The 14,505-nt window shown below is 38.6% G+C and overlaps 1 protein-coding gene across 2 annotated transcripts in view; it reads right to left on the bottom strand.

The window, feature by feature from the left end:
• Positions 1-14,505, bottom strand: part of Cul1 (cullin 1) — a 69,975-nt gene that overhangs the window by 21,633 nt on the left and 33,837 nt on the right. For both annotated transcript variants that reach the window (XM_005371931.3, XM_005371930.2), the window contains exons 3-7: positions 7,844-8,018; positions 5,554-5,721; positions 1,776-1,826; positions 1,249-1,339; positions 436-599 (exon numbers count right to left, since the gene is read on the bottom strand). In XM_005371931.3, coding sequence (XP_005371988.1) covers positions 436-599; positions 1,249-1,339; positions 1,776-1,826; positions 5,554-5,721; positions 7,844-8,018 — 649 coding nt within the window. The remainder of the gene's footprint in view (positions 1-435; positions 600-1,248; positions 1,340-1,775; positions 1,827-5,553; positions 5,722-7,843; positions 8,019-14,505) is intronic.

Genomic DNA, 14,505 nt, shown 5'->3' with positions numbered 1-14,505 from the left:
AAGTTAGAATTTAGATCCTCCTTCCTAATATAATCTTCAAGACTAAGTTAGAATTTAGATCCTCCTTCCTAATATAATCTTCAAGACTAAGCTACAGAATATTAAGGAATATTTAAGAGAAAAGCAGAACAAACAAACAAACAAACAAACAAACAAACAAACAAATAGCAAGTCTGGGAATATCTGCTTAATATTTTCTCACTGACAAATTTTGAGGTCCACTCAAGAGGTGATAATTCAGAACAAGAAAGGCATGCACAAAGGGAACACACATTCATGGTTTTCAATTTGTAAAAGTCTCTCGGAGAGTTATAGGAGTTAAACCTGCTGGACACAGTGTGACTCGGTGCCAAGTCTGATTTGTAAAGGAACATTGCACTGCCAAGAACTCACTGAAGGAGCAATGACTGAGTTACATACTATCTTTAAGCTTACCTTTTTCATATATTCAGTTACTGGGTTCTGCTGCAAGAATTCAGTACTTTCTCTGGTATAAAATCTCTCTGTGTCAGCCAAAAATTGAGATTCAAAGGATTCTTTATACACTGTTAACGTAGGGCCCTTTGCAAATGCGTCATCTTCATTCAGTCCCAATTCCACTAGAAAAAAATATGAGCTATATTTCAATTATCCTATTTTTTGTTATTATGTCACAGATAATGCTTTGGTGTAGCATTTGGTTTAAGTTACACTTGAAAGATCAATGTGAAATGGAGGGTTATATGGTAACTGTTATTCACTAGTATTGAAATATACTTGTTTCGATAAAAGAAAAACAAAACAAAACAATAAACTCCAAGATGTATAGCAACAAATCACCTCTATCTAGGCCAGGGATACTGCAAAATTACCACAAGTTCAGCCAGAAAAAGTTCATTTCCAAAAGTGATCTAAATATTGCACTTTCACAAAAATGCAAACCCACTAGGACTTGAACAACATGTCATTTAATCAGTGTCTCAATCTCAATTTTTCAAGCTGATAGATTTCTGGTTATTATTTAGCTCCAAGACAATCACATTAAATATAAGTATTTACTCATGAAAGCAGCAAAGAAAATAGTTCAATTTTATCAATAAAAATTACCTTAAAGTACAGAGATTAAATAGCTATGATTTATAAAATTATTGCTTAAAAGTACTTTAAAATGGAATAACATTCTTGATATTTAAATGTTTTTAAACGAATGTTAGAGAGCTATCATAGTTGCCATGTGATATGAAAACTGAATAAAAACAAATTATTTACCATAAGATTGTACAACTCCACTAATTAGTCTTGTATTGATGGTTTCTCCATTTCTTTCCTTTTCAATCAGTTTTAAAACAGCATTTGTTACCTTTAAGAATATAGAAAACATATTAGGTAGACACAATGTACCTTACATATCCTTTAAACATTTAGAGCCATTAACTAATACAAGGTAACAAATATTTTAGGGGGATGGGTATGCACATGTGTGTAAGTGCATGTGGAAACCAGAGGACAAGCTCAAGCACTGCTCCCCAGGAGTAATCCACTTTGTTTGGAGTCTCAGGGATCGGTCTGACCCTACTCTCCAGGGCTAGGCTCACTGGTGGGCATCGTATACCTGCTCTCTATGGGTGCTGGGGATCTACCCACCCCAGGCCCTCATGCTTACATGGCAAGCACTTCCCTGACTGAGCCATATCCCCAGCCCAACAAATACTCTTTAGATAGTCAAAGGCTTGAGAATCAAGACAGAAGTGGGAAATATTTTTAAAACAAAACACACAACATTTCACAGTAGATACCTGTTTATTCAATGGCCTGAACAAACAATCTCTCCATGTCACCAATGCAAGCTGGATGAAAAGGGGAAAAAGGTGTATTAAATAACTGTATTTCACCATGGTTCCCAAAAACTGGTCAAACGGTAATTTGAATTCTTAATTTTACAAAAATTCCTAGATTACAACGTAGTAAAAAATCTATTATCACAATGAAATCAGAGCCACCCTTTCAAGTTAATCACTTTGTACAGATGTTTACCAGCTCACATTTAACTGTCAAGTTCTAAAAGAACATTCTGATTTAAGGTGGACATTGTATCATAAGCTTAAAAACCAGTAGTAGACTCACCCTATCAATGTTTTCCCTGGATCAAACAATTTCAACTAGATACACCTGATAAAAGTAATTCCAGTTACTAACACGGTTTCCTAATACATCAAGATAAACAGAGAATATAAAAATCTTCCAACTTTTATATCTGGATTGTGTATTTTTAGTGCAGATTCTTGTACATAACTTACTAAAACCTCCTATTGTACATATGTCTTCACGTGACTGTGTAAGACATACATTTTTATTATACATGGTATATGCTTGCATGTATCTATGGATACACACAGATGAAGACTCAAGTGTTCCGGAGCCATCTTATCTCCTCAGCCCCTCCTGATAGAAGCATTTTAATGTGAATATATAAATACCATGGTCCATTTTTACATTCTTAATTTTTTCACAAGTGTTATACTAATTACTGCAAAAATGGTTTCTGAAAGAAGAAAGAATTCATACATGATTTTTAAACTGTTGGGAGAGGTTTAGAAAGTTAAAACAGAACTGAAATTTATAACACTTTAACACAAACAAGAAATTAATTAAACAAAAATGTCATTAGTCTCCTTCCCAATTTAACTAGAGATAAAATTAAGCTTGTAAAAATATGTATTTTTGCCGGGCGGTGGTGGCGCACGCCTGTAATCCCAGCACTCGGGAGGCAGAGGCAGGCGGATCTCTGTGAATTCGAGGCCAGCCTGGTCTACAAAGGGAGTTCCAGGACAGGCTCCAAAGCTACAGAGAAACCCTGTCTCGAAAAACAAACAAAAAAAAAATATGTATTTTTGAAAATATTACATACAAATTTAATCTATGAAAAGTATTTTCTTTTTTTCTTTTTCTTTTTTTTTTTTTTTGGTTTTTTGAGACAGGGTTTCTCTGTGGCTTTGGAGCCTGTCCTGGATCTAGCTCTGTAGACCAGGCTGGTCTCGAACTCACAGAGATCCGCCTGCCTCTGCCTCCCGAGTGCTGGGATTAAAGCGAAGTATTTTCTAAGTAGTGTCTCCAAAAAAACGAATTCCATAAAAGCAATATTTAAATTTTTTGTTTACCTGTTTTCCCTCCCTATGTAAGTAAGCACTGGCTATGTATGTAGATCAAGCTGGCCTCATAGAGATCTGCCTGACTCTGCATCTTAGAGCTGGGATTAAAGGTGTGTGCCACCAAGCCCAGAATTATTAGGAATTCTTGACTGTGGTCTGCCAAAGGGCTTAGAAGACTGAGCCTCACTGTCTAGAAGAGAAGCAATTTGCAGATGTATGCTTAACCCTAATCCTTTTCTCCCTGCCTCTTCAGTCCTCAGGCAGGAGTAAGGCAGCAGTGAAAATACAAGGCTGTGGTTATCAGCTTCTAACAGAACCCCTACACTTTAAAAAATAATTTGTTCCAGCTATTTTCTAAATTACCAACCACATCCTTAGACAGACATAACCCAGCTCTGGATGACTGTCACTTCAAAGGAAGGAAGTCAAAGAGAAAAAGAAGGCAAAGAGGCAAACCAAAGAAATTTCAGAATAGGTTGGCATAACAAGTCTTGGTGTCAGAACTTCAACATATTAACAATGAAAGCAACTTGGATTCCCTGGGTGATTTGGAAGGAAACCAATAACTTTCTCTATTTAAAAGAATTAATTACAAAAAAAAAAAAAAAAAGAGACTCTGGGCCTAAAATAAAACCAGAGGCTGAAACCATAGGCTGTAACTGGCCCAGAGCTTTGATACAAACTAGCAAATGACTGGAGCAGGCTCTTGAAGCAGTGCACTTGGGACACAGATAGGAATACTATTTCTAGGTGGGGGCGGTGACTGTCCTCTGGTAGAATTTATGGCGGGGTACTGCATTTCCAAACACTAGCTACACTATGTGATAACACAGAAAGTGTGGGGTTTGAAAACAGATTTAACATAATGACAGTGGCTGATTCTTGTCTAACGGGGCTGGCTGGCCTACAATTCAAGAGATAACTTACTGCCTCTGCCTTCCTAGTACTGAGATTAAAGGCATGTACCACCGAGTCTGGCTGAATCTTAAAGAAACATTATATAGCTTAGTACTTTTTATTTAAGCTTGTTTTAAATGTTGAACAAAGTAGATGCAAAGTGAAAAAGCAGGAATGAGCCTCAGGAGTCTGTGATGCTGCTGCAGAGCATACACAAGAACTTTAGGTCAAGCGGTGTCCAAAGGAAACAGACGAGAACCATGCAGAGCCGTCCTGCAATTCTGAGACAAGGAAAGCACACCAGCCATGCCTTGATGGACAGCGTTCAAAACATGTTCAATGGGATAAACATAATTTTTTAAAATATATTAAAAAGAAAAACACAAAAAGCTCAACTCAGAAAACTGAGCCTAGAAAATGTGATTAAAATCATGTAACTAACCAGGTGTGATCCCAGACCTTGGGAACAGACAGGCATTTCAGCTTGATGCCAGTCTGGTCTCGCAGTGAGTTTCCAGCCAGCCAAGGTTACAGTGATACTCTGTTTCAAACAACCAGAACCTCCAACAAAAGCCTATGTAACCACACAATAAAGTGTCACTGTGAAGCACATCTGGGGCACAGAAACCGAGCTCTGTAAGTGCTAAAAGTCCTGCATTTGAGCTGTTTTTTTGTCTAATTAAATTTGTCAAAAGCAAAGAAACAAAATATTGCCATCATCAGAATTTTTGGCTGCAGGGATCTGCCTGTGTCTGCCTCTTGAGCACTGGGATTAAAAACATCCTCTTTTCACATAGGTTCTGGGGATCATCTCAGGTCCTTGTGTTTACAAGGCAAATACTTTGTTGACTGAGCTATCACCCCAATTTTGTGGAGTTTTTTATCTTTATTTCTTATTCTTTTTCAGACAGGGTCTCATTTAGCTCAAGTTGGCCAGGAATGTGTTATATAGCAGAGAATGACTCGAATTTGATTCATTTTCCTCTATTTCCCAAGTGCTGCGATTACAGGTGTGCCTAGTATACTGACTGAACCCAGGACTTCACACACACTAGGCACTCTGCTAACTGTGCGCCCTGCCCCCACCTGTAGCCCATCTCAATTTCCAAGTTTAGAAGGAGGCCTGAGAATCTGCATCCCTATCGTGTCCCCAGGTGACGTGGATGACACAAATTTAGGAGCCATACTCTGAGAAACCAGAGGGCCTAAAACAAAAACCCTGAAGACTAACAAAAATATTTAATTCAGGGTCCGCTCTCAAATACAGAGCTCTCAGACCAAGAAAGTGCATCAAAGTCCAGTTAAAGAGCTTAATCCTTAGATAAGGTACCTGATTATAGTGCTAAAACTCAAGCAGTTCCAGGCAAAGTATGATAAGTGGTCAATTAATTGAAAGTTTAAAAGTAAACGCAGAACTGTTTGTTTAACTGTGTTTATTTTACAGCTCCAATTTCTCACCTCTCTGCTTTCTTGCCACAACATATTTTGTTTTTTATTCTTCTTTTTTTTTTTTTTTTTAAAAACTTACTGAATAGATTTCATATATTCCTTTTCGTCCTTCATCACATTCGCGGCGAACCCAATGTCTATTGAGGTAGGCACAGATTCCATTCAGCACTTTGCTGGAGAATCGGTAATCTTCCCACTGCTGAGTGTAGAACTTCAGTACACTCTCATCCATTAGATCTTCTCCATCCTAAAAACAAGTACACTAAAGCTTTAATGTGACTTGGTTTGTCATATAAGCAAGACAAAACTTACTGAAAAAGCTACCACATCAAAATACACTAACACATATGGCTATAATGGGATCTTTTTATTGCTGTGTATGAAAACATGCTAATGTAAATTCTCACAGAACACAAAAAAGTTCACTATCAAATTAAACTGGAACTTTCATTGGTTGAATACGCACATGCAGTCACAGAGTACACCCTAAGTTTTCAGAATGTAAGTGTGATTTTTCTTTCTTTCATGCTTTTTCTTTAGTAACTGAACCTAGGGGTGGGTCTAGTGCTAGGCAACTGTTGTACTTTTAATTCAAGACAGGGTCTTGCTAAGTTGCCCAGGCTGCGCTTAAATTCAAGTGTGCAGCCCAAGTACACCTAGAGTGCTAGGCAACTGTTGTACTTTTAATTCAAGACAGGGTCTTGCTAAGTTGCCCAGGCTGCGCTTAAATTCAAGTGTGCAGCCCAAGTACACCTAGAACCTGTGATCCTCTTGAAACCCTGGGATTTTGGGTGTGTCCACCACACCCAGTGGCAATTTCTTTACTCTGGCTCCCTGTGTTCTCCCGTTTTCCAAGGCTGCCCTTGAACTTTTTTCTGTTCCTCTCCCTCCACCCACTGAAAGCCAGGATTATAGGCCAGTGCTGGAATTATAGGTATATACACCTCCGTATCTTGCTTTGTTTAGTTTTTTTTTTAACATTTATTTATTTATTATGTATACAATATTCTGTCTGTGTGTATGCCTGCAGGCCAGAAGAGGGCATCAGACCTTTACAGATGGTTGTGAGCCACCATGTGGTTGCTGGGAATTGAACTCAGGACCTTTGGAAGAGCGGGCAATGCTCTTAACCTCTGAGCCATCTCTCCAGCCCGCTTTGTTTAGTTTTTAAGCAATTTTTTCTTAAGGAATCTACCTCCACAGCATCTCTATGTTTGACATTTTTCTAGTTAAAAAAAAATGAAACAAAAACAAAAAACCTATCCTCTTAATAAATTATAATGGAAACTAATATACTTATTTTTTAAAAATGAGCTGATTCACAAACTTGTAAACCTACAAAAATATTCATCTTAATTGTGACATTCTTAGGTATTAATGACATCTCCATTTAAAAGTGCTACATCGTGTGTGCCAAAAAGGCAGAGGAAAGCCAGTGGGAGCCTGCCTTACACTCCTGCCTTGGTGTGTTTTCATGTGGAAAGCCACAGCCCAGTAGACCTATATTCTACAAGTAGCAACATTCAAGTGACCCAACCATCTAAGTAAACATCTGGACACACCCCAACACAACCAAAGGTTTTGTTTATGTAAATGATGTGAATTTTAAAATGCAAAGCTGGCCTATTCCACATGTAAAATGCAAATGTGTTGCTGATGGAGCCACTACTGAAAACAACATACTTTGCTTACAAGTGCCGCGAATTCAAAAAACAGGGGCTATATAGCAAGACACTTCAAGTTTAAGAACTTTAAAGTAGAATATTAGTTATAACTTGTCAGTCAACTACAATCTGTTATAATGCTTCCACTTAGCTTGTAAAATAATACAAAAACCCTACATACACAGAAGAGACTCAGAACCCTATACTGACTGAGTCTTCAATCGTGTACAAGAGCAGGTGAGGGAGCTGCCTGCCCACCCAATGGCTGAGTGTAAGGCAGCCTACTTCCTTTGTTACAGAACAGACCAAAGGCAGAAGGCTAAGAAAAAGATTCATCATTGCCAAACAATTGTTTGAGCTAATGCTTTTAAATCACAGGATGTGGGTAGTTGTATCAATGGCCAATCCAGTCTAGGCCTAGTGTCAGGACACACATGATAGTCATGGCAAAATTGCTGCACTTAAGAAAAAATAAAATAAACCGGGCGGTTCTGGCACACACCTTTAATCCCAGCCAGCACTTGGGAGGCAGAGGCAGGTGGATCTCTGTGAGTTCAAGGCCAGCCTGGTCTACAGAGTTAGTTCTAGAACAGGTTCCAAAACTACAAAGAAACCCTGTCCCAAAAAAACCATAAAAATAGAAAAAGAAAGAAAAATTAAAACAAAGTATTTTTATACGTTTTGTATATCAGTGAGATATCTTACCTTGAGAAGATTTGTCAAGTAATTCTTCAAAAACTCCTTCAATCGCTTGTATAACTCCAAACCAACAAACTGGGCTCCCCCAGGAGTCTGCCCCTTTTTTGACTTGGAAGGAGGGACTCCAGCTCCCCGCGCTTGGTTGGACTGATGCACACTAGTGCAGTAGTTATAGACATGACTTGGACAAAGTTAAGGAGATGACATATACCTTAGATGCTAACAGTGATTAACATGAACATATTTCCTTCTGTTTATGTATATTCTCAATATATTGATCAAAACCTGCTAAAAGCTCTTCTGGTCTGTATGGGCTCCTGCATGTACATGGTAAACATATACTTACTCAGGTTCATGCCCACATATATAATAAAACAGTATCTTTTTAAAAAAATGAAGACAATCCACAAAGTAGAAAATATTGTTAAGCTATAATCCAAGAAAGGACCATAAGTAGAATATATAAAGAACTCTTAAAACATAGTAACAGGACAAATAATTCAATTGAACATAAGCAAAAAAGATCTAAAAGATATATTAATGTCACACAAAAAGATCCTTAATACCATTAACCTCCAGAGGAATGCAAATCAAACCACAATGACTAATTCATATTCACTAAGATGGCTAAAGTTAAAAATAAAATAAGGATTGGCCAGAATGGGAAAAAACAGAGCCGCTGTACATTGTTAGTGGGTAAGCAAACTGATGCAGCCGCTTTATCAAAGTCAGTTTGGTAACTGTATCAACATAGACACAGATGTACACACAGAGCTGCACTATTCATAATAGCCAAAAAAAAAAAAAAAAAAAACCAACCCAAATGCCTACCAACTCTTGGAAAAACAAAATGTGATCTAGTCACATATATTGAAATAATTCTATTATAAAAACAAATGAAATGCTTATACATGGGATAAAACGGAAGGTATCTAAAAATACACTAAGTAGGGCAGAGCTAGTCATAAGGTATTTTAAATCAAAAATAAAGTACAATGTGACAAAAAATGAAACACAAGAATAAAGAGGAAGTATATTTAGCAGTAGAAATAAAAAAAGAAATCTAAAAGGCAGTAAGATAGCTGCCGACAGTGGGTTGATGACACAATACTAAGTCAGACACAGACCATAACAAATTCACAAGCTGACTTTTAAACAATGAATCTTTCCCAAGGACCCCCTCAAAGTTTCTTTGGCAGGGAAGCTGGCTGGAAGCTAAGCAGTGATCTAGGATTTTCTTCTCTCACATCTGTTGGGGTTTCCTACTAGCAGTGGGTAGGAAATGCTCTGAGACAGTGTGGTTATGTTACAGTGCCAAGTTGGAGTCAGGCTCCGAAAATGACCCTACAACTCTCCCAACATCAGTGAAATGACTCATTTTCTACGAGTTCTTCGGGCTTAACAGGAATGAAAGTCTGTAGCAAGATCTTGTTGGTGGCTCTTGCACAGGCACTCCTGGAACAGCTGCCCTGCCAGGCCTGGTGAAAAATCCCACCTCAAAGTTCATCTCCAACCACTCACTTCACCGTTACCTAAGAGAGAGGATGCTGCAATGTTTTCCCCACGGTCATCAATGCTGAGGACCCAGGCTGCCTCAAATGGCTGCTACCCACAGCATTGATACTACTTCTCACGTGCACACACTGGGCAATCAACTTTACTTCTAATTATTACAGAACTCAGATCATTTCTATTTTCTAAGGGAAAGTCTAACTAAAACAACAAAACTAAACAGAGCCACTTTCCATCCACTTTTTCCCCAACTACAACTTAAAAGTGAAAAGCTCAACTACACCTCCTGTTGAGCTGGCAAAGGAGACCCTGGGTTCAAGTCCTAGCACCACAAACCAACCAGAACCAGTTTCCTGCCCTCATCAGCTAGTAGAATGCTTTTACAAAATAACAACAAGAGGCAGAATATCATTGGTATAACCAGACTGACAAGTCATAAAACAGCTCTCTCTGGTCTGCAATTATATACATATCTTTTTTTTTTTTATTTTTTTTTATTTTGGTTTTTCGAGACAGGGTTTCTCTGTAGCTTTGGAGCCTGCCCTGGAACTCCCTTGGTAGACCAGGCTGGCCTCGAACTCACAGAGATCCACCTGCCTCTGCCTCCCGAGTGCTGGGATTACAGGCGTGCGCCACCACTGCCCGGCCTTTTTTTTTTTTTTTTTTTTTTTAATACATTTCTGAAAAGATATATCCCACCAAAGCAAGTAATACACCTCATGGCATATTTCAAAGACAAAGGCTACTTGCAATTAAGTGTGACAAAGTACAGAATTTTTAAGGATTAATTTATTTTTTTATGAGTATGTGTGAGTGCCTAAATGTTGTCTATGTACCAAGTCTATGCCTGGTGCTTACAGAAGAAAGTGTAGTTGTGAGCCACTATGTGGCACCAGGAATCAAACCCAGATTCTTGGAACCACTCTTAACCACTGAGTCATTGTAGCGAGCTGCGTAAAATCACACCTGATAGAGATGTATAATCAACTCCTGAGATGGCTAAGGCCTGACCTATGCCTGATCACACAATGATCATCAGCTGCTTGCATATGCGTGGGCCTATGGGCAGTGCCCACCTGGCAATCCGGGATTGGCAGCCCATGCCTACTTAAGGGCTGGGAGAGGTTTGCCCAAGGAGAGAGGTCAAAAAGAGAAAGAGAAGGAGAAGACGGAGAGAGAGGGGAAGAGAGGGAGAGAGAGAGTAAATAAAGTCCTGGAATAAAACTGCAGTGAGAAGAGCTCCGGTGGTCGTGTCATTCCTTGCTGGCCGAGGGTGGACGTGACAAGTCATCATTCCGGAAACCCATTTTATAATGTTTAATCTGAATATATACACCATGCATCAAGTTTGGAAGGAGAATAGTGAACATACCATATTTACACTAATAAAAAACAAAAAAGTCATGAAGCAATTTCTGGAGTATATATCAAGAGTTAAATAAGAAAAATAAAAATCTACCTTCAAATGCATGTTTATACCGAAAGGAAGAGAACTGTTTAAAAACCAGCTCCAACTCCAACACACAATCAGAGCCTCTCTCCACACAGCACACATGTTTATCACCTGTTTCAAAAGTAGAAGAGTTTATATAAGGTATCATATGAGCATTATATAAGGTATCATATGAGCATTATTCCAAATCAATTAACAATCTTCAGGGCACTCTGGGTAGCTGGGCACAGGCCCTACTACTGAGGTGCACATCCTTACCCATTTATTACACATCTGGTAACTAAATATACAGATAAGACCAAGGCTATTTTCTACTGTTTCTTATTATCAAAATACAAAGAGCCTTGAGCACATAATTTAAATACAGCTATTTCTTTAAGGTAGAGTTAAAAGTTAAAAAGCAAATAAATTGGTGAACCATTGTGTACTTTTATCTTTTGAGAAACGGGCTTCTAAATTTCTATCCAGAAATATCATAGCAATACTTCCCACCTCAGTATCCACTGAAGAGAATGCAGGGAAAACCGCAGATCTGAGTGGAAAACAGCAGCAACAGTGAGGGGACAGCTGCCAGGTGCTGCAGCACTGGGGACAAGCATGTGATACAGGTATAAAAGCTAAGCACACTGGTTGGGTAAGGATTCTAGCCCAAGCGGTATAAATTCTATGCCATCACAAGACAGGTACACATACATGCTTAAGTTCTGAACATGGATGAGACCCTTACAGGATTGCTGGGAAAAAGAAGACTTTAGGAAACCCAGCTGGGAAAACTAGTTTACAGCACTACTGAGAGAAAATAGAAGAGTGGAGTTTTGAGAATTCATTCACCAGGTAAAGGAAAGACATCAGCACAATGCTGCCTCACGTGACGGAGTTCAGGAAGCCTGACTGCTTTGTCATGAGGCTTTCTTCCCTGAGGACTGGACAAAAGATATTAGTGGAAACAGCAGAATTCTGGGCAAAAGCTTTGATTGCTCTACCTAATGAAAAACAAATTGTGTAAACATAATCTTTTTTTTTTTTTTTTTTTTTGTCATGCTTGGAATCAAACTCAGAGGCGTGGGCACCTGGATAGACAAGCACGCTACCACCGGGCCCCACTTTCTACTTCAAGGGCCAGCCTGAAACCTACGAGTGGCTGCACTGGTAGAAAGAGCTGGACAGTTATGATGTTCTACTGATTCCTTTATTTTAATTACCTTCCATACATGTAATATTAGCAGACAATAAAATGTTGCTGAGGGTCTCATGAAGAAAGGCCCAATTTATGAGTAAGGAAATTTTCTCCTCTGTGTCAAAGGCCTTTCTTGAAATGTGGATCTATTACTCCAGTTTTGTTTCTTGGTTGTTCCACCTGACTCTAGCACTCAGAATGATTTTTACTAAGCTAACCTCTTCCTTCTGGAATGGAGAGAGAACCCAACAGCAGCTGTTCACACTGAAGCAGCCAAGTACAGAGCAAGTGGCTTCTTCTGCGATGTGATCTTTGGATGAATGCTTCTAATACTTCCACTGCCTGCTGATGTTCTCTGTTGGAAAATAAACTTTGAGTGTTTTTTTGATTTTTTTTAAACATTAGAATTTTTTAAAAACTAAAAACTTCCTGAGCCGAGCATAGGGTATGTAATAACCTTGAGAAGTGAATACAAAATTTCATTACTTAATTGAAGTTCAAAAGGAAAGAACTCTATTATTTACTCACCTCCCTAGAAAATACTTCTTTAAGAATAGAAAGTTTCTACTTTCTCACAGCTCTATAAAACAAAATAATTGACCTAATTTTGTGAAAAACTACATATTAAAGAAATTTTGGGCTGCTGAAGTTTACATAAAAACTTGTCAACTTGAATTTGACCTTAAAATCCACACAAAGATAGATGGAAAGAAGTACCTCCAGGAGGTTTTCTTCTGCACACCATGAAAAGAACCCCTTCCCCCCGACCATGCATGCACACTCACACAAATTAAACAATCAATTAAAAAAAAATTTCCAAGGGCCAGGCATCACAACCTAGCACTTGGCAGACTGAGGCAGGAGGATCAAATTTAAGGTTAGTCTGTATTGCAATAGTGAGTCCATCTCAAAAAGGAAATATTTTAAAAATTAGACACACACACACACACACACACACACACACACACACACACACACGGATAAGCAGTGGAATTTCCTTGGTCACCAAAGTAATGGTGGTCTGCTTTTGTGCATAACAGAAACCCCACCAGGTCTCCTGCCTCACCACTGAAACCTGCCTTTTAGCCTACAAGTCAGACCTAGCGAGCCAAATCCTGTGAGACATACTCTCCACTCATTTGGCAAAGACTCCATTTTTCTTAAGCGTACACAACATATCTATGATTCAGCAATTTCTCTCACAGGCATCTACCCAAGAGAACGAGAGAACATATGGTCACTCAACAACTAGTACATGATGTTCATAACAGTGCACCTAACAGCAAACACATGGGAATAACAAAGATCACTGATGGATATGCACAATGTAAAATATCCATACAGTCATGAAGGAAATGAAGCTCTGATTAACACTGAAGGACGAAGGTTCTGATCATTACTCTAAGTGAAAGATATCAGACACAAAACCATATACTGTATAATTATTTACAGGAAAAGTCTAGAATAAACAAATTAATAGAAACTAGAAGTGGCTGCCAGAGGTGGTGGTGGTGGTGGTGGTATATGTGGATTCAACTGCTAATGAGAACAAGGAGTCTTTCTGGGGTGATGAAAATACCCTATGAGGACTGGAGAGTTAGCTCAGTGGTTAAGTGTACCAGCTGTTCTTCCAAAGGACCTGGTTTCTATTCCTAGCACTCATATAGCAGCTCATAGCTGTCTGTAAAACCAGCTGCAGGGGATCTGGGACATATACATACATATAAAACACATAAATATATATACATATCATAAACATTAAATATACTGAACACTGCACTGCACACTTCTGAAATGAGTTAATTTTTTAAGTGATGAATACTTCAATTAAGCTAATACTACTTTAAATTTTTTTTAAAGATTGTATTATTTGCGGGGCGGTGGTGGCACACACCTTTAATCACAGCACTCGGGAGACAGAGACAGTAGGATCTCTGTGATTTTCGAGATTTTGATTTTCTCATCAATAGAGCGAGTTCCAGGACAGCCAAGGCCGTTATACAGAAAAAGAAAAAACAAACAAACACAAAACAAAACAAAACAAAAACCCTGTCTTGAAAAACCAAAAAAATAGGGGCTGGAGAGATGGCTCAGTGGTTAAGAGCACTGGCTGCTCTTCTAGAAGATCCAGGTTCAATTCCAAGCACCCACATGGCAGTTTACAGCTATCTGTAACTCCAATTCCAGGGGATCTGACACCTTCACAGCAATGCACATAAAATAAAGTCAATAAATTATAAAAAAGAAAAACCAAAATATAAATAAGCAAATAAATAAAAATACATTATTTGTATGTGTGTGCCCAAGGAGGTTAGAGGAAGGTATTGGGATCCCCTGGACCTGGAGATACAGGCTGCTGTGAACTGCCCAGTATGGATGCTGGGAACTAAACTCAGGTTCTTCAGAAGAGCAGAAAGTGCTCTTAACTACTAAGCCATCTATCTTTCTAGCTCCAAGCTTTTATTTAATTTTATTTTTTTGAGGTAGGGTCTCACCCTATGGCCCTGTCTGGCTTGGAATTGGTAG

Source organism: Microtus ochrogaster, unplaced genomic scaffold, assembly GCF_000317375.1.
Source record: "Microtus ochrogaster isolate Prairie Vole_2 unplaced genomic scaffold, MicOch1.0 UNK141, whole genome shotgun sequence".
In the NCBI taxonomy this organism is placed as follows: Eukaryota; Metazoa; Chordata; class Mammalia; order Rodentia; family Cricetidae; genus Microtus; species Microtus ochrogaster.
Note: the sequence above shows the minus strand (reverse complement) of the source record. Positions and strands in the feature narration are given on the sequence as shown.